At 36.3% G+C, this 22,498-nt stretch overlaps 1 protein-coding gene across 1 annotated transcript; it reads right to left on the bottom strand.

Moving 5' to 3' along the window:
• Positions 1-7,785: 7,785 nt before the first annotated feature.
• On the bottom strand, positions 7,786-12,048 carry LOC139738512 (calcium-activated chloride channel regulator family member 3-like). Its single transcript, XM_071649138.1, has 3 exons — positions 12,016-12,048; positions 10,489-10,780; positions 7,786-7,925 (listed from the first exon to the last, which is right to left on the bottom strand). Exons 1-3 carry the CDS (start codon positions 12,046-12,048, stop codon positions 7,786-7,788), a joined length of 465 nt encoding a protein of 154 aa, XP_071505239.1.
• Between the last annotated feature and the right edge of the window lie 10,450 nt (positions 12,049-22,498).

The following is a 22,498-nucleotide window of genomic DNA, read 5'->3' as shown; positions in this document are numbered from 1 at the left end:
AAGGTCATTGGCGGTATTGTGAATGACACTCAGACAGGATACATTAAGGACCGCTTAGCTGCCTGCAATGTAAGGTTAACGAAAGATATTATTGAATATGTTATGAAAAGCGGTAAAACCGGAGCAATAATGCTAGCAGACTTTGCTAAGGCATTTGATGTTTTGGATATAGAATTTTTGAGTTTGTGTTTAGAAAGATTAAATTTTGGCGAATCATTTCGAAAATGGATTCGTACTCTTTACACGCACATATCGAGCTCTGTATTGATTAATGGTTGGATATCGGAAAGTTTTAATGTTGAAAGAGGAGTCCGACAAGGATGTCCACTGTCATCACTATTATTCATTTTAGCAGCTGAATTCATGGCCAACAGCATCAGAGAAAACAGAAGTATTCGGCCAATGGAATTAGCAGGCTATGATTTTCAACTTAAACTGTTACAATATGCTGATGATACTTTGTTTTTTGTTCAAGACGAAAAATCGTTAGAGGGAATTTTAAAAGAGTTATATTCTTTTGGAGATGTAGCAGGTCCAAACATTAACAAAGATAAAACATTTATGATTTGGTTGGGTAAACAGAGTGAACGTTGGAACTTAGATAAGTTTTATTTGAAGTGGTCGAGTAAACCAGTTAGATATTTGGGACATTATATTCACCCCAATAATGATGCAGCTTTGGAGTTAGATTGGGAGCAAAAATTATTCAAGTTGCAAAAAATTCTTGACAGTTGGACAAAGAGAAGTTTAACCATCTTTGGACGAGTTATTGTTTTAAAAAGCGTAGCCCTTAGTCAAGTTATTCATCTGATAATGGTAGATTCGATACCGTTTAATTTTTTGAAGATTTTGGAAAATATGGTGTTTAAGTTTATATGGAAAAGAAAAAATGAAAAAATAAAGCGAAGTATTATTACAGAAGATTTGAGCAAAGGTGGAATAAAGATGATGGATATACAAAAACAATTGCTAAGTTTTCGGTTAAAATGGCTGGGACGTTTTCTCAATGACTCAACAGATATATGGAAAACAATGTGCTCTTATTGGTTTGATTCGCTAGGGGGTATTATTTTGCTGCTGAATTGTAACTATAACACGGGTAATATTAATGATATTGATAAGAAAGTTCCAAAGTTTTATAAAGAAATTTTACAAGCATGGGAACAAATACGATATTGTACTACAGTGAAAGATATGAACAGTGCAAACAATGGGTCAACTGATGTTTTAAATCAGATTATTTGGTATAACAAACTTATATTGTTTGACAAGCATTCGCTGTTTTATAAAGATTGGTATGAAAGTGGCATACTCTATTTTGGAGATTTAGTAACAATAAATGGTTTCCGGTCTTTTGAATACATTATGTCAGAAATTAATTTTAAAAGAAGAAAATGTACTGCAATTTTTGATTATGCAACATTACAAAAAGCAATACCATTAGTATGGTATAACATGCTACATAAGGAAATGTTTGATAGTTATATCAGAAAGGAAACAGTATTGTGTATACCAAGTGAATGTGTTTCAAAAAAAGTAGTTTTCATTATGGATCTAAGCAGCAAGGCATTGTATAATTTGATACCTTCAAAAAATTTGTTAACCAATACATGTTCCTTATACTTGGAGAACTACTTTCATTTCCAAGCTGATTGGGCCAGTGTATTCAGATATAATTTAGAATATATAAAAGAAAACAAATTACGAGAATTTAATTTGAAATTGTTGTATAATTTATTGCCAGTGAGAAGTAATCTATTCAAATGGGGTTTAAGTCATGATGATTTGTGCCCGAACTGCAACGTAAAAGAAGACATTGTTCATGCTTTCATTGAATGCAAACTTAATGAAAATTTTCTTTTATACGTAAGGAGTTTGTTACAAGATGTATACCATACAACAGTAACAAATATCAACGTTTCACATTTGCTGAAAATACAGTGTAAGAGTCAGTATAGTTTGTTTTTGACAATAGCATTTTGGAGTATTTATAAGCTTATTTTGAAACGGAATGAAACCAGTAATGATAAAAGAAGTTGTTTTTTAAAGCATGTGTTTATGAGAGAAATTAGAACGAGAATAGAAATACAATGTTGTATGAAACGTAGAAGAACACTACGGAGAAATGAACAATTGTTACCAAGCGAATTGTTGAACCTCTAATGCACGATTGTGCTTGCATCACTTTTATGTGACATCGTTACGATGATATTATTTTGATTGTGTATTTTGAATTGAATCCTGAATAAATCCTCAGATGAGGCAAAAGAAAAAAAAAATCAAGTTTATTTTCACTAACAAGACAAAACTCGAAAAAAAAATGTAAAAGGGGAGGATCATCGAATATCAGGTCATAAACTTAATAAAGTTACGGAATTTCAGAAGCTAATCGTTTTTTCGCAAGCCATTCTTGGGCTATCTCAAAACGAGAATACGTTTGTTTTTCTTGTATAAGCGTATTTCAGTTTGTCAAACATGTATTTTTTGTGAAGATCATCTGTGTATAAATGCACGGGTGACAAGTGAGCCGATAAACTCATCGTCTCATCAAAAGTTCATTTCATGTGGCTGAAAAACATAATTTATAGCTTTATCATGAAAACATGAGGTGTCTTCAATTGCCATAATAATTCCAAATGTTGCATCAGCATGTCGGATGTGTATGAAAATTAGATATACCATTTCGTTTCCTTGAATGTTTCAATTCAATCACTTCACTTCCATCGAACAGAAAGAGATATATAATAATGAGTAATACAAAGTAAAAATAGATAGTGATAAGTATTCCAGCCAAGAGGTAGAGAAGCACAAGTTGAAAAAAAAAATATGGTACAAAATATATTATGTACAAATGAATGAATAGTATCAGATAAACGATGATTTCTTGGCAAGAATCACATTAGGAGTACATACAGCGATGGAAAAGAGTTATCCACTAACAGAACTTAAACACAACTCGGTAAACAATATGCAAATACATATCTATCCTAAACTGATCTAAATTGAATAAGAGTATTTCATCTGGAAATTGTCAGCTTTGCTTAAACACTACGGAATACGAATGGAAAATGAGATCTCAATATTGCAGCACAGACATAAATTCACTGAGTGTGGTTTTATTGCTATTACTCGAACATGGAGCAGATTTTGGTATCTGAGATTTAAGACTTTGTAATAAGAAATCATACACGTTTTATTTACTTTTATTTGCTTTCATCAAACTACACAGAAGTTTTATAAAGAAGAAGACGACGAAAACATGACGAGGAATTCGCGAAGAAGAGAAAGAGTTTTCATTAAGCAAAGGCTGCTTGAGATCGTCTCCATGGGTTCATCCCACTAGACCGACACCCACGAGTCATACGGCCCACGAGTTCGACATTGAAAACAGGTCCATGAGTCATACAGCTCACGAGTCATACAGCCCATGAGTTCGACACTAGGCAAATAAAGCCCAAGAGTTCGAAACTATAGGTAAAAACAGCCCACGAGTTCGACAGATACAAACGGGGCTTAATGTGTCGGTCTCGTGGGCCTTGTTAGATTAGAGTCGAACTTATGTACTGCGTGACTCGTGAGCTGTATAACTCATGGGCAGTATGACTTGTGAGCTGTGAGACTCGCGGGCTGTATGACTCGTGGTGACGTGCACCTCGTCTCCATACCTCTAAAGTCCGGATGTTCCAGCATCACTTCCCAGGCACTTCTTGAGTCGCAAAGACGGTTTTGTTTGTTAATGGCTTCTCGATTGTGCAGATTACTTGGATCGGTTGTATCATTGCTACAGAAATGTTCAATCTAGAAAGACAGGTCGATAATTATCCGTGATTAGAATAAGTACCAATGACACGTACAAAGGTGATTAAACCCAATATTTGCATAATATGCAATATATTATATGTTTTCACCCTGACAAATATCATTGATGTTATTGGAATGCCGCTCAATGGTAAATACCAATGGTGAAAGGTATTTAAAGTGGTATAGCCCTTTAATGAATGCGATATCAGTGGTGAATGTTGACTGGTGACTGGTGAATGGTATAAGCTAATGATGGAAGGCGAATGGTATGTTAATTTTGTGTAAATATGGTATATTAAGTATGTGTCAATTGCAGAAGGGGAATCGAGGCCAGTATGGTAGGCCAATGGCATGAATGGTCAGCTAATGGTGGAAAATAAACATAATTATGGAATGCCACTGGCTATTACATGTTATATCAATGGTATAAATAAGTGGTCAATGGTAAAAGGTACAATGTATGTCAATGTTATATATCATTGAACACGTTGAAATGAAGATTTGTAGATGAATTTGAGGGTATCATTCATTCCCCTTCAATATGCAAATGGAATGTTCTAATTCTCCATATTCAATGATGGTACAGTTACAATGTAGTTTGAATGATAAATTATGAATGGAAAGCGACGGGTGAAGTCATATATGGTATATTATATAACGCCTACAGAGATCCTTATCATTTGATTGGTTGTTTGCCATTGATCATTCGGCCCATTTCACTATGACGTCACCATCCGTGCAATTGCGACTCCATTTACCGTGCAATTTTGGATCCATGCGATTTGCTCCATTGCACGCTCACTGAGAGCCCGGCACATTACGCGTATTCGCTTGCGTTTTGCAGTGTACATGCGACAGCGCGCTATATTTATAGCGTACACAAACATGGCTCAGTGAGCACTCTCGGGATCTCAGATTTTCTCTTGTTTCTAAATTAATAAAGTGCGAAAAGCAAGGATGTCTTTCAGGCGTTATATAAAACAAATAATACATGTTTTGCATTCGTGCAATGGACGGAATATTTCATCCATTGCACTCATAAACATTCATTATTTGTATACCATTCAAAGACAAAATGTTTCAAATGGAAAACTCTGAAGGGTTAACGAATGGAAATGTCAAAGGTGTACCATTCTTCTTTTTTTTACGTTTGTTGTACGAACATGTGGACCAGAATGGAATGAACAGAATGTTTAATTGGAAAGGATATATAAAGAAAGTGTATCAAGCAATGAAAATCGACTGCACTTGAAAAAATGAAACCAGCCTTGCAGTTTGCACGATACATCTATACGCATTCGTACTCGTGATCACCCTAGAAAAGGATTTTTCACCGTCAGTATATCGAACTGCTGTCTAAAACTCAGGGCTTATCCTGCATCCTATAGATCTAGATATATGATTTTACATACAGTCCATGGACTATAACAAGCGTGACTTCTGAACCTGGCGCATGCGCCTGACAGCAAGTATGTATCAGGGCCGGCGCAGTGTTTTCAAACCATTTCCGGGTTTCATGAGCTAACAAGCAAAAAAAATAAAAAAAAAATAAAAAAAAAAAGTCCTCAGCTCATCTCTCCCCGTCCACTTCCGGGTTTCTTCAGCCAACAAGCAAAAAAAAAAAAAAAAAAAAAAAAAAAACCGTCCTCAGCTCATTCTCTCCCCTCCCATTTTAATGCCACTTACGTACTTCCGGGTTGAAAAAAGTGTGGGGGCCCAAAGTGATGACACCTTAATATGTATTCCTTTGTATGATGCACAAAAAGTGTGGCTGCGCCGCCCCTGTGTATGCTCATAATGGATGTCTCTCGTTTGGTTTGCTTTCTTTTTTATTCGTGTATCGAAAGCATCTTGGCACTCATCTACTGAGTATATAGATTTAAACCGTCTATGTGAATTCAGGCCTGCAGGTTGTCCTACGGGGTCTTAAAGGGATGGTACAGTAGTGGTGGAGATGAGAATTGGAGAGAACACCCATGAAATAGTACAAAGCATACTATTTAAGAGGATTCGAAAGTTTATTTGATGAAAATCGGGTTTGGAATGACTGAAACATCCAAAAACAACGTAAAACAAAGCGATCGTAATAAAAGCTGGGTCCCACGCTTTATAAGAATCGCTCTGTTTTGGATATCTCAGCCACTTCAAAAGCATTTTTCATCAAATAAACGTTGAATTCCTCATGGAATTACATGCTCTTTCACATTTTATAAGAGGTTTCTCATTATCTCAGCAAAACATGTTAGAAATCCGAAATTAGGTCTCAACCAAAAATATACGATCCTTTTAAAGCCCGATCCTATGTTGTGCATTCCGCTATAGATGATCATAGAATAAAAACATGCGCACATAAATGCACATGCCAGACACATACGCAAGCAAACACAATCGTCACACACGACACACGACAAAGAAAGAGCAAACAAATCGGGAAAGGAGGAAGATGAAGTTCCCACATGGACGTTCAACTAAATGTCTTGGGGAAAACGAGACAACAATAAGTATTGTTTCTATGTTTGTTCTACGCCTACGGGTACATCGTTAAAGAAAAAGAAAAGCAAAGAACTTCATACTCGAATCACCGCATTTCAAAACTAACGAGCAAAAGAAGTATTCAGTGAGGTGGAGGAAGTCGAAAATGAACATGATTATGGAGGCAGAGCTCATGAATGTTGCAAAAAAGTGTAAGAGTATTAACCTGAGGGTGAAAGTTTCCAAACATGATGGAAGCTGTTGCTCCGTTAAGGCTCCTCACGGTTGATACACAGCCCTCCTCGTAACCGTCGCTCGGGTTACCAGAGCAAGGCCTATAAGAGCCTGGAGATGGCTCCACGTACCTGAACATATTAAAGTAGCTCTCATCTGGACATCTTATCAAGCAAGATAAAGAAGACAAAGTAAGCGAGTCACTCTCATAAAGTAGTGGCTTTGCGGTCCAAAACTGTCCCCCGTGAACTCAGCGTATTTGAAGGATATTTTTCTTTCATTTGTTAATGTTTTGATAAAACTTTAATGATTGTGAAGAACTATACGGGTTTAAAGGCACGAATCTTGATGATGATATTGCATAACATGACTTTACAAATCTGTAACCTTCCTAAAGTATGGAGCAGGACTTCATTTTTAGTAGAGATGAAAACGGAATAACCACTACGACTTGTCAATATTTCTTTTCTAGAGAACCATGCATGAATTTTAAATTACTCCGAAATCTAATGCCGTCAAATTATCATAAGGACGTCTGTGCCAAGTCTGATAATATATATATATATATATATATATATATATATATATATATTATATATATATATATATATATATATATATATATATATATATATATATATATATATATATATATATATTTATATATATATATATATATATATATTTTTTTTTTTTTTTTTTTTTTAGTGCGACTCTACCGTGTCTACTCTAGATAAATGAGGGTTATATGCGTTCGAAAACATCATTTCTTAATTTGGGATGTAGATGAATTTGCTATAAGGTGAAGGAGAGTATAATCATTGCCGTCTTTCCAAGTAATATAACGACTACCGCGAAGCATTTCATATAACCTGCGTTTAGTGAAGTAGAAAGTGTACTTGATATTCACTCTATCATGTTGGTTTTTTAACCAACTTTGATTATTTCTGTGACATAGGGCGACACTGTGACATTTAGGTTCCAACAAACGATGTCATAAGGTGAAATGTTATATGAATTACACTCCATGATGTACAACGTCATAAAATACAATTCCAAATACTTTCAATACAGGCCTACAACGTCTCTAGAGAAGGACAAACGGAAAGCGAGTGATACGTTGTATTACCCCACGTCATGTTCTTAACCCCCTCCATATTAAATTCTAAAATCCCCATAGGCTTAATACACAGGCCACCAGGTTCCCGTATGGAATAGGTTAATTGACATGAAACTTTCTAGTATTTATATGCGGAACAAGAACAATTTATGTCACACTTACGTCACAGCTCTCCACTCGTTATTATGCAGGGTTGACTGGTAAAAGTAGGCCACGTTTTCTCGGTCTCCCACGGGGTCAGGGTATTCGTTGAAGAGCCCCCAACGGAAGTGTCCCCACTCGTGCACCAACACTCGCCCTGCGGGTTATATCCCAAATTCAGTACGGTAAAAATGCTGATAATGATGATGGTGATTATGATAAACGTAATGATGGTAATACTCAGGGACCATGGCTTATTTTCAGTGAAAATGAGTGGGGTCAAGGGACAATGCGGACAGATGCCGGAAAGAGACGAAACTTCAAGAAATCAAAGAGTTTGGGTTAGTTTAAAACAAAAACAAAACAAACCAGAAAAGAAAAGAAATATTGTGCGTGGAGTCCTAATCCCATGGTATCAATTCGTCAATGTCAGGTAATAATACCAAATGGTCTAAAATCACTGGTCGATGATTGGTCATAACTTATGGGACTTATGCAAAGTCAAAGAGTTATATTGCGGGAAGTGACGTCATGTCAAATGATATAATTTATGACTTTGACTGGCTGCTAACGGGACGACAATGGAACGTTGCGCATTTAATATGGAGACTATCGTCGATTTTGATTACTGCATAGGCGTCAAACTGTCCCATACTTGAGCATGACACAAAACAAAAGGAACGTTTAAATTCGGCTTTGATCGTGTAAACATTGTGCCATTCGTAAGAAGCATTATAAAACCAGGGAGTTGGAGCCCCTCCCTGATAAAACTATCGTGACTGTATAAAGCATGAGGAATTTCTCAAGCTCTACGCGCAGCAGCCACTTCGTTAGCTGTTAGCGGTGGGGTAAAATCTTCGTATCGTGTGTCCTTCGGGAAAACTTCGTAAGTAGGCTGACGTCACACTGTCCCGAAATTGGTACAGGATGGCTGTGGATTTTTCAATTTCGAGTACAGTTATGGTGGTCCTGAAGTACGCTCGACGACAGGTCATGTGCACCGTGAATTTTGCGACCAGGTCGCGACCAGGTCGCGAAATTCGCGATTTGGGTCGCGAATTTCGTGACCCACGACACAAACTTGGCGACCGGGGACACGAATCTGGCGACCGGGGACGCAAAATTCGCGTCCTGTGGTCACGAAATTCGCGACCCAAAATCGCGAAGTTTTCGACCACAAGACGCGAATTTTGCGTCCCCGGTCGCCAAGTTCGTGTCCCGGGTCATGAAATCCGCGTCCCGAGTCACGAACTTGGCGTCCCAAATCGCGAATTTCGCGACCTGGTCGCAAAATTAACGACGCACATGACCTGTTGTCGAGCGTACTTCAGGGCTACCATATAAAGTTGATCCAAGCCTGGTTAAGAGTTGACTAGATGAGTGTTAGCAGCCTCAGAAACTCCACCGGTGGTTATAATATTATGATGGCTTATAAGATGCTTAATACAGGCGTTGAGCACACTGTCCCAAGTTTTAGCAAAGATGGACACGCGAAAAACAGAAACTTTACATATTCGGCTCTGATCGTGTAAACTTCGGGTCATTTGTGGGAGCATCTTAAGCCATCGTATATGACTGCCGATAGATTTTTCTCAGGATCCGGCATTAACTTCTTCGGCAAGCCAAAGAATAGTCAGAAGATTTTGCGATGGTTCATATCATAACAAGCTTCAAATCTTCGTGTAGTCTCCTGGCGTGGTTAGAGTGGCATCGTGTTACCTAGTAGGTGTCATACTTGCTTTTGCTGTTGATGAATTTTGACTACGTTCGAGGACAAACTTCGTAGAAAACTGAAAATGCCATATTCGCATGATTCTCTTGTATATCAATTTTGGGACAGTGTGACGCCATCTTCAGGATCCCTGTTATGAGCCCCACCAACTCTAGGATGTGATGTGTATATACAGAACAATAATTGATAGCCCTAAACTCATCCCAATAGCACTATACAGGCCTAAAGGTTCAGCGGGATGAACTTGCAAAGCTCCTGGAATGCTCTAACACTTAACCACATAACATCTAAAATTGCCGAAATGAAAAACAGAAGGTCCTTCATAGAGCATACTACAGTAATCTTGTCATCGCAATGAAAATTAGGTCCTCGGCGGCTCTTCTTTGTACCAATAATATAGAGGGGAGCATTTTCCTTGTTGAGAATGTCGTAAGGACAGCTTTTGTTCATGTGTCTATGTACTCAGTGGTGAGACAAAGAATGATATCAAGAATCATTTTATGGGAGCAATGAGTGTTGTTGACGTAGATCCAAATGTTTCGTTTCTTATTCACGTGCATAATGAATGGTGTTTGAGTTAGCTAGTTGATGTATTTCCTTCATATTATTGTCTCACATTATTTTTTTTTCATTTCTTTCACTTGAAGTTATCTGTAGTCATGCAATTTCAGGTTTCTTTAATTCTTTAGTGTCCGTCGGGGGTAGCAGGTGAACTACATATTTGCATTCTTGTGATGATCCATCTATAGGCCTACTTGTTTCTCTTCAAAGGATTAACTGAAAAGAAATACTCGCTGATTGTACTGTGAATGTATGAAACAAATAAAAAAAAAATGAATGCATGGTTGAGGAAGTGCGCTTCCCATTTTGTTTGTTAAGTGTAAAATTCCATAACAAATAAACAGCGCAACAGACTTCGAATTCGAGAGTTCTGTTTGCCCTCTAGAAACATAAAATGATTCAAAAACTTGAAAAATGTCTTTTTTACCAAGATTGCCGTAGGTGTTCTCGACTTCTGGGTCGGTCAAATACTCATCCATGAAATGAATGAAGCTGCCGGGTTTACCACAACCCTGGATCTGCAAGGTGTATGGATCGGGCGCCCACAGCGGATTGGCCGGAGCTACGATGACGTCAGCCAGGTCAAATCTGTTTTCTCCAAGTGGGCCGTATTCCGGCTTGGAAGTCCAGTGTGAAGGTATGATGATAGTGACATTTCTGAAGAAGAGCTTGTTCCGAGTTGCAGTGTACAGGTAGCTTGATCCCTGCGTGAACATTCTCTGAAAATGGAAAGACCAAAGAGGTACAAGAGATGGAGTAACAACAGTGTTATTCAGTTTGATCCCATGTTTGATGCCGTCACTATATAGGAAATATTTCAAGTATGTGCTAAACTGGACCTACCCACAGATAGGAAGACAATCGATTCATGTGACATTGCATCATGACTCGTCTCTCTCAAAGGAAGATATGTCTTTATGATGGTAATTTGCTCCTCGCGGTCCCTTCATATGAAACATGAGCGTACAGGGATGTGCGAATAAAGATTCCACAAAAATTGATGATATAAGAATTAAAATTACTCGACTTTGAATGTTTTTAAACTAATCTAACATATAGATTAATAAAGAATTACACTCGAAGATTGTACCATAGTACTATTATCACTTTCATTGGTCGGAAGTGATCGGAAAGATAATTAAATCCGCTTTCCAGTAAGGGTGCAGTTTCACGTATTTTCACAACGTACGGCTAAGATTTACATTTTTGACATAATCCTGGACATGATTTACTTCTTTTTACATAAGCCTTATCATAAGCTGAAATTTAATTTACTTTGATACAAAAACAAACAAAGCATAGCCGACACTATGTTAGCGTTCCAAATGAATGATCACATTGCTCGGGAAGACGACGGCATCGAACCCCGATCATCAAAGGCACAAATGCACCAGTATAGTATATTGATCAGCCATCAAGGTTACCTTGTCAAATGTTGTCTACGCAAGTTCATTCTTTGTTTGACTATGAATTTCATAAATTGTTACGTTAGGCAATCATATGCAATGTGTCGCTTTGAAAACGAGAGAAGTGTCTAACCAACTGAGAAAATAAAAGAAGGGTCTTGTAGGTAATAATTTATACACATAAGCTAGTTATGTACGAGCTGGTTTATGTGAAGCACTTCTTACACGATAACCATCAATAGTAAAATATGTATCGCAGTAATTCTCTATAGCTACGGCAACTTGATTTACGATTTTTTCTTTCTCTCAATAACGATTTAATCGACGCATGCATGGAACCATCAGAAATGATTTTACATTTTTCTTTAAAACGATACCCTGCTTGTTTTGATTATCGGATAAGGTCTTAATTGAAAAGTTGCGATATGAATACCACTGATCATAAAGAGGCGATAAGCATGTTCTTTTGTACTGAGTTTACGATATGTCTTTTGCTCCCCAAAACAGGTAGGACCTACATTGTAGGAAGAGCGTTACATCTAACTTGCTCTGCAGGATCCCAGGAGAACGTCACAGACCATCGATATGTTGCGGGAAGGTACAATACAAAGAAGGGTATCTGATTAGACTATGAGAAATCGCCTCCAATCTGCATGCCCTTTTTTCCGAGCAAGAAAGACGGCAAAAAAGCCGGCAGCGACTTTTTTAACAAAGGCAGGCCCGCCTGTTCGTGTTGCGAATATCTCCGCTATAGAACATTGTCACTGAAATCCACATGAACATTGATAAAATCAAAGATCCCTATGACAACAATGAAAGTTAATGCAAAGCAATCCCCTGTCACTTCAGTTGTTTTTTACCTTTTTGTGAAAATGTGGTGAAAGTTCTGCGAGATTAAGTAGCTTGAGTCCTGTTCTTAAATGCTCATTCTTTTTGCTTTGTTTGGTTGAGCACATCACGTTCGGATTCAATGCTGTTAGAACGCATTACAACCAAAGAGGCATTGGGAAACTCACTTTACATATCAATATTAAACATGGTAAAAAGGAACAAAAATCCATGACGAAATTTAGGTCATTTTGCAGCTTTTCAATTTTGCCATTTTTTACCTCACATTTCTAAAGCACGGCACCTCCATTTAAGCCATAATTATAACAAGTATGTAGCGTATTATTTTACAGAAAACTGTATTTTTTGTTTCGTTTGTATACCAAGCAAATGTATTGATCAATAATACTGAGATAAGAGATATGGATTATATAACCGATCAAATTCAGTTTTCCAAACTTTTTTTTTTCTCGAAGTGTAAAAGATATACGCATAACAAGTACTAAGTGTTTCAAAAAACATTTCCCACTTTTGATCATTAATAGTTCAAAAACTATTCATCCGATAAAACTGTCATTGATATAAATAATAGCTGAATAGTGTACAATTTGGTTGGAGGTAATTTGAATGTGAAAGCATAAATCAGTTTCTTTAAATCTAAGATTGATTTTGAAGTAAGGTTTCAGATTTTGGTCAAATTTTAACCCTCTGTACAAAAATTGAACTTTGCTCAGGAACCAATGATGTGTATGTGAGTGTGTGCTGACAATGGCATTTAACAATGGACATGCCTGAACCACCTGTTGACTAGGCGTCAGTCTCGCGCTCCCAGGCACATGAATGCTTAATCAATAATTCATGTGTATTGCCCTGGGCACTGCTAGTCTGAATTCATGCACGGTAAAGGGTAAAATGTATGTACATGGAAAAGGTAAGCACATGTTTCGATGTGCTTGTAAACACCTCATTTCATTCCAACTGGCAATCATTTTGAAATTTTGCTTCACATAACACAAAATTTGGGAGATAAATAAGCATAAATTATCTAAAGTTCCTCATTTTAATACAACTGTCTAACAGTCTGACAAATTTTTCGCTTTTTCAATAAAAAGAGATCATTTTTGGTAAAGAGTTCAACAGCATTTATCATTGGGGCGATTTGTTTCACAGTAGATTAATTTAAGGCTCCATATATAAACAAGTGTATACTCTAATTGATTTTCTTTGCTTCCTGTCACCATGTTTACAATAGAACAGAAGGTAATCATTGTAATTTCGTTTTTCAGAAGTAGGGAGAGCACTGTCACGACTCAACGACAGTATCGGCAGGCATTTGACTTTACACAGATACTGCCAGAGGCTGAATAAAGACTAGTTGTGATAGTGGAATTTCTCATGAATAAATAATGAAGCATTCAAATCCTGGCCATTGTTCAGGACCATTGTCAGGGTGTTAACCACACACTCCCATACACACCCACCGACCCCTGTGCAAAGTGATATTGTACAGAGGGTTGAAAATAGAGCAAAATCTGGAACCTAACTGTGAAATTAATCATGGATTTCATGAAACTGATTTATGCTTTCATATTTAAACCACCTCCAACCACATTGTACACTGTTCAGCTATCACTCATATCAACGACAATGTTATCTGATATACAGTTTTTGAATTATTGAGAATCGAAAGTGGGAAATGTTTTTTGAAACACCTAGTACATGATACTAGGTTTACAATGGCATAGATTGTAATCACGTATTTTGCTTCTACCGAGCTTATGATTAATGCACATTTATGCACATTGGCAGACTGTAAAGACGGTATCGTTTTTCAAATTCGACAGGTGCTTCCTCTGAATCTTCCGTGCAACATGTTGGAAGTGGTGCGCCCTCAGTGGCGGGGTGCGGCTCACGATATTGCTTGGCATATGTACACACTGAAGAATCACGATTATACAGCTGCACACTATATTCAATGATACTCGGTATTATGATGATATGTATTTTTTTTTTTGTCTTTGTCGATTTTTAAAGAATATTATATGCTCAAACCATATATGTATTTCTTAAATTGCATTCAATGATAATTCTTGCCCATTTTTGTCCCACCCTTTTTATGGTTGTTTTTGGTATGTCATGGTTCCTTCCTTTTGGATGTGTTTTTTTTTTTCTTCTTCTTCTTGTCCCTATTTATTGCAAATCCAGTTCTTTTTTATGCGACTCATGATTTATGTAACAGTGTATAACGACATACAGTTTTAATATTGTATATTTGCTCATGGGATCAGCCTCGAAAGGCCAATGGCCTACTGCTGATTTCCTCCACCATTTATTTTAATTGTTATGTCAGTCTGGAACACACACTTTTTTAACTTTTAACTGTGATTATGTATTTATCCAAAATAATTTTTGGTTTGTATATGTATGTGTTAGAACTGATTGATTGTGCATTTATATGTTTTTACCTGAACTGTGGAAATAAACTGAAACTGAAACTAGGAAAGCAATTATTGTTTTTCGACTTTTTATAATGCTTTCCTCAAAGACAGCGTCGAAGCATACAATAGCGTGAAACCAGCCATGCATGGCTCAGTTTTCCAGGAGTCTATGCATGATAGTCTGAAAATAAATGCAGACTTGGATGATACACTTTTTATATCTTCTTAATGCTTAAACACCATGAGGGTATGAATAACAGTGCTAACAAATAATTGAAGGAAAGCTATGACTTGATTTCCCTTTATATTTTAAACAGAAACGTTTCCCTTCGTTCTAGAGGTATTGTGGAGCTATTCTGCATGTCTTTACTTTGTCATTAGGAGCAGGATCATATGCAGGGCTCGACACTAACGGTGGCCCGGTGGCCCGGGACCATCAAAAACGCACGTCGGGCCACCAAGATTTCAAATTTAAAGATTTTGGTGGCCCGATCGGGCCACCAGAAAAAGTCGGATGTTTGCCTTTATTTTTGGAAATAAACAGCGTAACAATCGGCTCCGTAAGATGCTAAAATATATGCCAGATGTTTGCTTTTAATTTGGGAAATGAATACCGGTAATATTCGACTCCGTATGATACTAAGATAATATTTAATGTCGGATGTTTGCTTATACTTTCGGAAATGAATAACGGTAAGATTAAGCTCCATACGGTGCTAAAATCAATGTCAGATATTTGATTTGCGTTCGGAAATGAATAAGGATAACATTCGGCTCCGGAAGAACCTGAAATAAATGTCGAATATTTGCTTTGACGTTGTGAAATGAATAATAATAATATTCAACTCCGTACGGTGATAAAATAAATGCCGGGTGTTTGCTTTTACGTTCGAAAGTAATTAGCAATAATATTTAGCTCCGGAAGATGCTAAAGTAAATGTCGAATGATTCCTTCAACGTTCGGAAATGAATAACAATTCATGATATTCAACTCCGTACGATGATTAAATAAATGTCGGATGTTTGCTTTTACTTTCGAAAGTAAATAGCAATAACATTCGGCTCCGGAAGGTGCTAAAATAAATTATCAGATGATTGCTTTTACGTTTGGAAGTGAATAGCAGTAATATTCTGCTCCATAAGATGGTAAAATAACTGTCGGATGTTTGCTTTTAAATTTCGAAATGAATAACAGTAACATTCAGCTGCGTTCAATGGTAAAATTAATGTTTGATCTTTGCTTTGACGTTCGGAAATGAATAACAACAATATTCAACTCCGTACGATGATAAAATAAATGTCTGATGTTTGCTTTTATGTTCGAAAGTAAATAGCAATAACATTCAGCTCCGGAAGATGCTGAAATAAATGTCGAATGTTTGCTTTGACGTTCGGAAATGAATAACAATGATTTTCAACTCTGTGCGATGATAAAATAATGTCTGATATTTGCTTTTATGTTCGAAAGTAAATAGCAATAACATTCAGCTCCGGAAGATGCTAAAATAAATGTCGGATATTTGCTATTACATTTTGAAATGAATAACAGTAACATTCAGCTGCTTTTGATGGTAAAATAGATGTCTGATGTCTGTCTTGACGTTCAAAAATGAAAAACATTAACATTCTGCTCCGTACGATATTAAAATAATTGTCAGATGATTCATTTCACTTTGGACAGCAGTAACATTCGGCTCCGTACGATAATGAAATAAATGTCGGATGTTTGCCTTTAAATTTGGAAATAAATAACGGTAATATTCTGCTCCGTGCAATGCTAAAATGAATAACAGATTGTTGCTTTTACATAGGGAAATGATTAACGGTATCAATCGGCTCAGTAAGATGCTAAAATAATAGCGGATGTTTGCTTTCACGTTCGGGAATCAATAAGGATAACATTCAGCTTCGTAAGAAGCTAAAATGAATACTAGTAGTCAAGGCGCTAATTCATGTACGGGCCTTAATTAAGGAGTTCGTTCAACCCACCCCGCAGAAAAGGTTTGACCACACAGAGTGGTAGATGGGACCTCCAGGAACACCCCCAGGTAGTATGTGAGTCGAAATTGTGGTATCAATAAAATTTTACAGGCCATTTTAGTTGCGACAAGACCTTATTGTTTGAAAAAGAGTCTGCGCACGCCAAGACTACTACACGCACCACTAGCACTGCTACAGGCGCCAGTGCCAGTGGTGCGTATAGTCTTAGCGCACGCAGACTTTTTCCTCGGCAAACAAGGGTTTTTGCCAGCAAACTCACTAGCTGAGGTCAGTGTAGTTTAGTTTCTAGCCGTTTTTATTTCGTGTATATTTTTTTCCGAGTTGCAGCAAGCCGAGTGAGGTTGCATACCCAGTGATTGTGACCCCAAACCGTTCGGGCGTCGCAATCACTTGGTATGCGCCTTCGCTCGGCTTAGCACAATAAAGTGGGCTTCTACACATGCGCAAGCTGCAACTCGGAGAGATGAAAACGAAATAAAAACGACTAGAAACTAGACTGGGGTCGGTTACGGCTGGCACTGAAAATTACAACATAATCACAGTTTTTTGCAGTTATTTCATGAATGATTCCTCAAAACACCGTAAAACCATATATATATATATATATATATATATATATATATGTTGCTAGAGATGTCAGCAAAACAATGGGATACATTGTAAGTTAAAATATTGTGCATGGTTACCATGGTAACCAGATGTATACAGGTGATTGATAGTCCAAAAAAATGCCTCCAACTGCTGCAAACTTTGGTATTTTTTGTTCAGTTTTTTTTTTTTGTAGATATGTGAATCAAAAACAAAAATTTCTAAGTTTTTTCCTGTTGCCATAGCAACCAGTAATATCGTCGGCGTTTTCACGAACCGACGCTATTTCGTTTTTGAGCGAAAATGCAGTTCTGAGAAAATCGCGTTTAAAGATCTCACAAGTTTTAGACAACGTTTTCAATGACTTTTCCTGTCTTGTGTGTGAAAATTTTGACAGGGTGATGAGAGTGGAAGTTGTTCTTCCTATCCATAGTGTAATTTTAGTGTGAATTCAAAAAATTTACGATATTTCTGTCTTCAAACTCACTGCGTCGGTTCGTAAATCCATCGTTTCTTGCGCGCACCATAGGTTATGTACTTAAGCGCGGGTCTCACGAACCGACGTAAGTTGTATTACGCCGGTTCGTGAGACCCGCGCTGTAGGGCCTGTACAATAGGTAACGTGCAATACGCGTGTATTTACGAACCGTCGCTATTTCATTTTCGTATGTGTTTACATACAAATACTATTAGGGCTATACCTGCTTATCAACAATAACCTTATTAATTGAAATTAATTGTCATGTAATGATTGTTGTGATTATTACAATACATTTAGTGATAATTAAGATGATAATACAAGCCAGTTTCTCTTAATTGTTCTAAAAAGAGTGTTGTCATTGTTTTCATCTTCATTTAGTACACGCATGTATTGTTTATAGCTGTGGTTGATCGTTCCAAAGATTTCTTTGCCCCCCCTTTTTGTGGATATATTATTATTTAACACTTTTGCATTTGGACATCTATCATTTGGTAATACATGTATTCGGTATACTGTGTTTCATATTCTTTACTTTTTACTGTTTTTTTTTTACTTAATTAACTTACTTTTTCATTTTTTCACATTATTTTTAATTCAAATTCAGTTCACTTCTTTCATAATAATTATGAATGTTTGTTCTAAGATGAAGGATACCGCTAAATCTTGGGAAAAAGACGTGCCAGTCAATAATAATTACTTGTATTTACTCATCTTTCATACTCATGCATGCACTCTGTTATTCCTTTCTCTGAAATAATATATTAATTTCTTTATTTCTTATTATTCCACATATTTGTGACATTTACTTTGTCACAATTTTTATCAGTGTCATTATTGTCATTTGGCTCGCATGCGAATTCACTCATAATTCCTCATTTTCCATCTTTCTCTTTCCTGCTCAACAGATTCTATGATAGCTGCACCTGATCATATAAAAACATAAACTCATCCTGCATGCACTCTTCGAAACTGATAAACTCCTAAAAATACATGAATATTGACACTATCAAAATTTCAAGCTTCATTTTAAATATATAATAATATTCATGTTTTATTATGCCTTTTGCAGCAATATATTGAAGAGGTACATTATGTAATCGAAGAAACATAGGTCCTCAATAGAATATCAAATTTGAATTATTCAGAGATGAGTAATGACAATGGGAAGGATAACAATTGTGGAAGAGCTCCATAAATCAATACATATCTAATGGCAAATGGAGATGGAATCAAGATTTAAGAATATGTGTAATTCAAGTTCATTATTATATCAGTTCTTGTGTGTTCACAAAAAGAGGAACACAGTTCGAACATGCACACCAAATCTTACATCGTACATTTACATCTATAGAGTGCGGACGGAACATATACAAGAGAAAGAATAACATTCTCAAATTAATATATCAAGCATAACTACATGTATGTATATGACCACACAAAGATGTTGCTGCATATGCATGAAGCTTGAGAGTGCTGCAACACCCATATGCTCAGATAAAAACTTGATGTATATCATACAAAAGAGAAGAGGTACTGCATGTACATGTAGTTACACTATTCACAGGACAGTAGAGAAAAAGCACGAGAGAGAGAGGGAAATGGGTGTCTAAAATAGGTCGATGTAAGGAGTGCCAAGCCAATTAAGTCTCTAATAGAAGTCATACATATATAAGGAAACAAATTAATCACAACGTAAATGATCATGCTCATGTTAACCAATAATTAGCATCTAAAAATGTGTGTAGAAAGCCCATAATATCAGCCTTTCGCCCCGAAGGCTTGTTACATATGAGAAAAGAGAAATTTTGGCCGACCCCCCCCCTCCCTGTGAATCCTTAATCCACCAGTACTATAAACACATTCTGAGAATGTGTTTTAGTACATGTACTAGCAAATTCACAAGAGGGTTGGGGAAATTCAGCCAAAATTGTGTGTGGCTAAAATAATTAAAAAGAAAGGTCATCAGCAAAACTACGGGGTGGATGCAGACGAATTTTCATGTGATGACTAAAAAATATGCAGCTAAAGGAAAAAAAAAAGACGGCGGAGAGGGGCCAAGGCTAATTTGACTCCCCTCCCCCCCCCCCACCAAAAAACAAACAAACAAACAAACACCACTGTTTTACAGCACCTTTAAAGGACTCTTAATTTTTTGTTTGTTAAAAACAAACGTCTCGAAGTGAAGAATTCCATATTGTAGGCGGAATGTAGACCGATACAGTGTATAAAGTGTACATCCCAAGCTATTAAAGAAAAAAAAACAGATTATGAATATCATTTAAAGTAAGAATTTCAGTGTGTTTAATCATCTTTAGTTGAGTTGCAAATGACATGTACATATTTAATAAGAGCAGTAAACTTCGAAGCGCCCCCAAGCCCTTCTATACTTAATTATTCATGTGTAAAGGTAGCGCCAGGGCACTCCGGTGGTCTAGTGGTTATGACGCTGGTCTAGTAATCCAGAGGTCGTGGTTCGAATCCTGCTTGGGCTGCCTGTGATTTTTTTTTTTTCACAGCAGCCTACAAACTGCACACTGCAGTTGCGTGCGTTACTACGGATGGAGACAAATGAATAATCTATTATTTTAATATACGATGTTTGACATCCTTATTGCAATCACTTTCTTTAATTGTAAATTTAGAGACATAATGAATTATTATTAAAAGAAATCAAATTTCTGTATTTTGTTGTGAGTTTGCATGGGAACATACACGTATCATAATTTACAATTTTAGTTAGATAAAGAACATCTTATAACAGAACTGTCTAGTGATGGTTGAATAATTATGTCAATTTGTTATAAGTCCTATCATTTACATGGAGTGCATGTTCCCATGTTTATAAGAATCATACGTGACACATTCAAAGTGGGTTGAAGACAACAAAATAATAAATAAAAGAATAAAGGAGAATAGAACTTAATCTGATTACAGCATCATCTAAATATTGCCAATGTGCACTTAGAAATCTATCAAGATTTATCACAAGGTTATGATTACCACACAAAACCTTCAAGATTCATTATCATGAAATACATACCAATGAACACTTAAAAAAATCTAACATTCCATATCCACATGAAGCTTTCCTTGATATAAATGTCTCTCTGTAGTGTTATTAAAGTGTAGCAAAATTGTAATTACGACATCACAGAATGGAATGCCTTGTTTTCACCTTCAATCTTAGGATCTCCTTTCATGTTTCCACTTTACAATCACATTTCACTGTAGATATACCGTCCTTATGTTGTCGCCCTTCATCCCAATTTCTCCCTTCTATCCTATCTGTAGATTGTCTTCTTTCCTAAGCCATTGTATTCACATTCCTTGATGATCAGCACGATGCTGTACTTTTTTCTTCTTCTCTGAAACAGTCCAGCTCTTCGCTACTGCATGGCATCAGTCATCTGAAAGAAAAGACAGAAATTAAGAACTTTCAATTAAAATCAAACATCATGATACAAGATACAACTTTCATTTTGAGAAAAAGAAATCAGCCAACTAAACTGTAGTTGAAATTATTTTGCTCTATTTATATTAAACATAAAACAAAACGGTATACAGGATCAAAGAATGTCAAAAAAATACTGCTGTTTTTGATGCATATTCAAATTGTCTCGCCTTTTACATATTTTAATGATGCAAGATCTTATGTCTAGCACTTAGTAAGTCTCATGTAGAATTTAAATTATTATTCACATGAATAAATCTGCATGTCCTTGTAAACAAAGCATTGCTTTGAAAAAGCTGAATATTACTAATTGCATTTGGGAAAGAGTCTACGACAATCAAACTTGTTTATTATCAGAGACTTTAACATCTTAATTAGACCTAGACTCTACATTACCATTGTATTCACATCCGTTGGTGATGTACACGACCCTGTACTTTTCCTTTTCTTTTCTGAGACAGTCCAGTTCTTCGCTACTACATGGCACCAGTCATCTGAAAGAAAAGAAAGAAATTAAGAACTTTTGATTAAAATCAAACATCATGGCACAAGATACAACTTTAATTTTGAGAAGAAAAAAAAAATCAGCCAACAAAACTGAAGTTGAAATTATTTTGCTCTATTTATATTAAACATAAAACAAAATGGTAGGCCTATGCAGGATCAAAGAATGTCAAAAAATGCTGCTGTTCGTATTTGATGCATATTCAAATTGTCTCTTCATTTACACATTTTACTGATGCAAGATATTATGTTTAGCACTTGGTATGTCTCATGTAGAAATTGACTTATCATTCACATGAATATAAATCTACATGTATTTGTAAACAAGGCATTGCATTGAAATAGCTGAATATTACTACATGTACCTGCATTTGGGAAACAGTCTATGACAATCAAACCTGTTTCTTATCAGAGACTGTAACATCTTAATTAGACCTAGACTCTACATTATCATTCAGCTTTTAAAGGTATTAACCATTCACCTATAAAACACTGCCATTGTCATGTGCATCATATTTCTTTGATACTGCACATATTTTCATGAAGTCTGCACAAGAATGCAAATGAAACACGTCTGCTGTTTGGTATTTATGAGAAAAAAAATCACTAACCCGGAAGTCCTTGGCCTTAGGAATAACACGTGGCGAGTTAGTAGGAATTGACGTTAAAATAGAATAAGAATAGATCTACTAAATAGGCCTTTGCCTCATGAATGTCTGGTCTAATTATAGACTAAGTGA

This window comes from Diadema antillarum, unplaced genomic scaffold (assembly GCF_040938485.1).
Source record: "Diadema antillarum isolate AM-2024a unplaced genomic scaffold, OU_Dant_1.0 seq00000750_RagTag, whole genome shotgun sequence".
Taxonomy (NCBI): Eukaryota; Metazoa; Echinodermata; class Echinoidea; order Diadematoida; family Diadematidae; genus Diadema; species Diadema antillarum.
Note: the sequence above shows the minus strand (reverse complement) of the source record. Positions and strands in the feature narration are given on the sequence as shown.

Coding starts and splice junctions, on each gene's coding strand:
- LOC139738512 (XM_071649138.1), bottom strand. CDS start 12,048: ATGGTCTGTGACGTTCTCCTGGGATCCTGCAGA. Junction 10,781..12,015: donor TTCTCCTGGGATCCTGCAGA/GCAAGTTAGATG, acceptor TTCCATTTTCAG/AGAATGTTCACGCAGGGATC. Junction 7,926..10,488: donor GAACACCTACGGCAATCTTG/GTAAAAAAGACA, acceptor TATAACCCGCAG/GGCGAGTGTTGGTGCACGAG.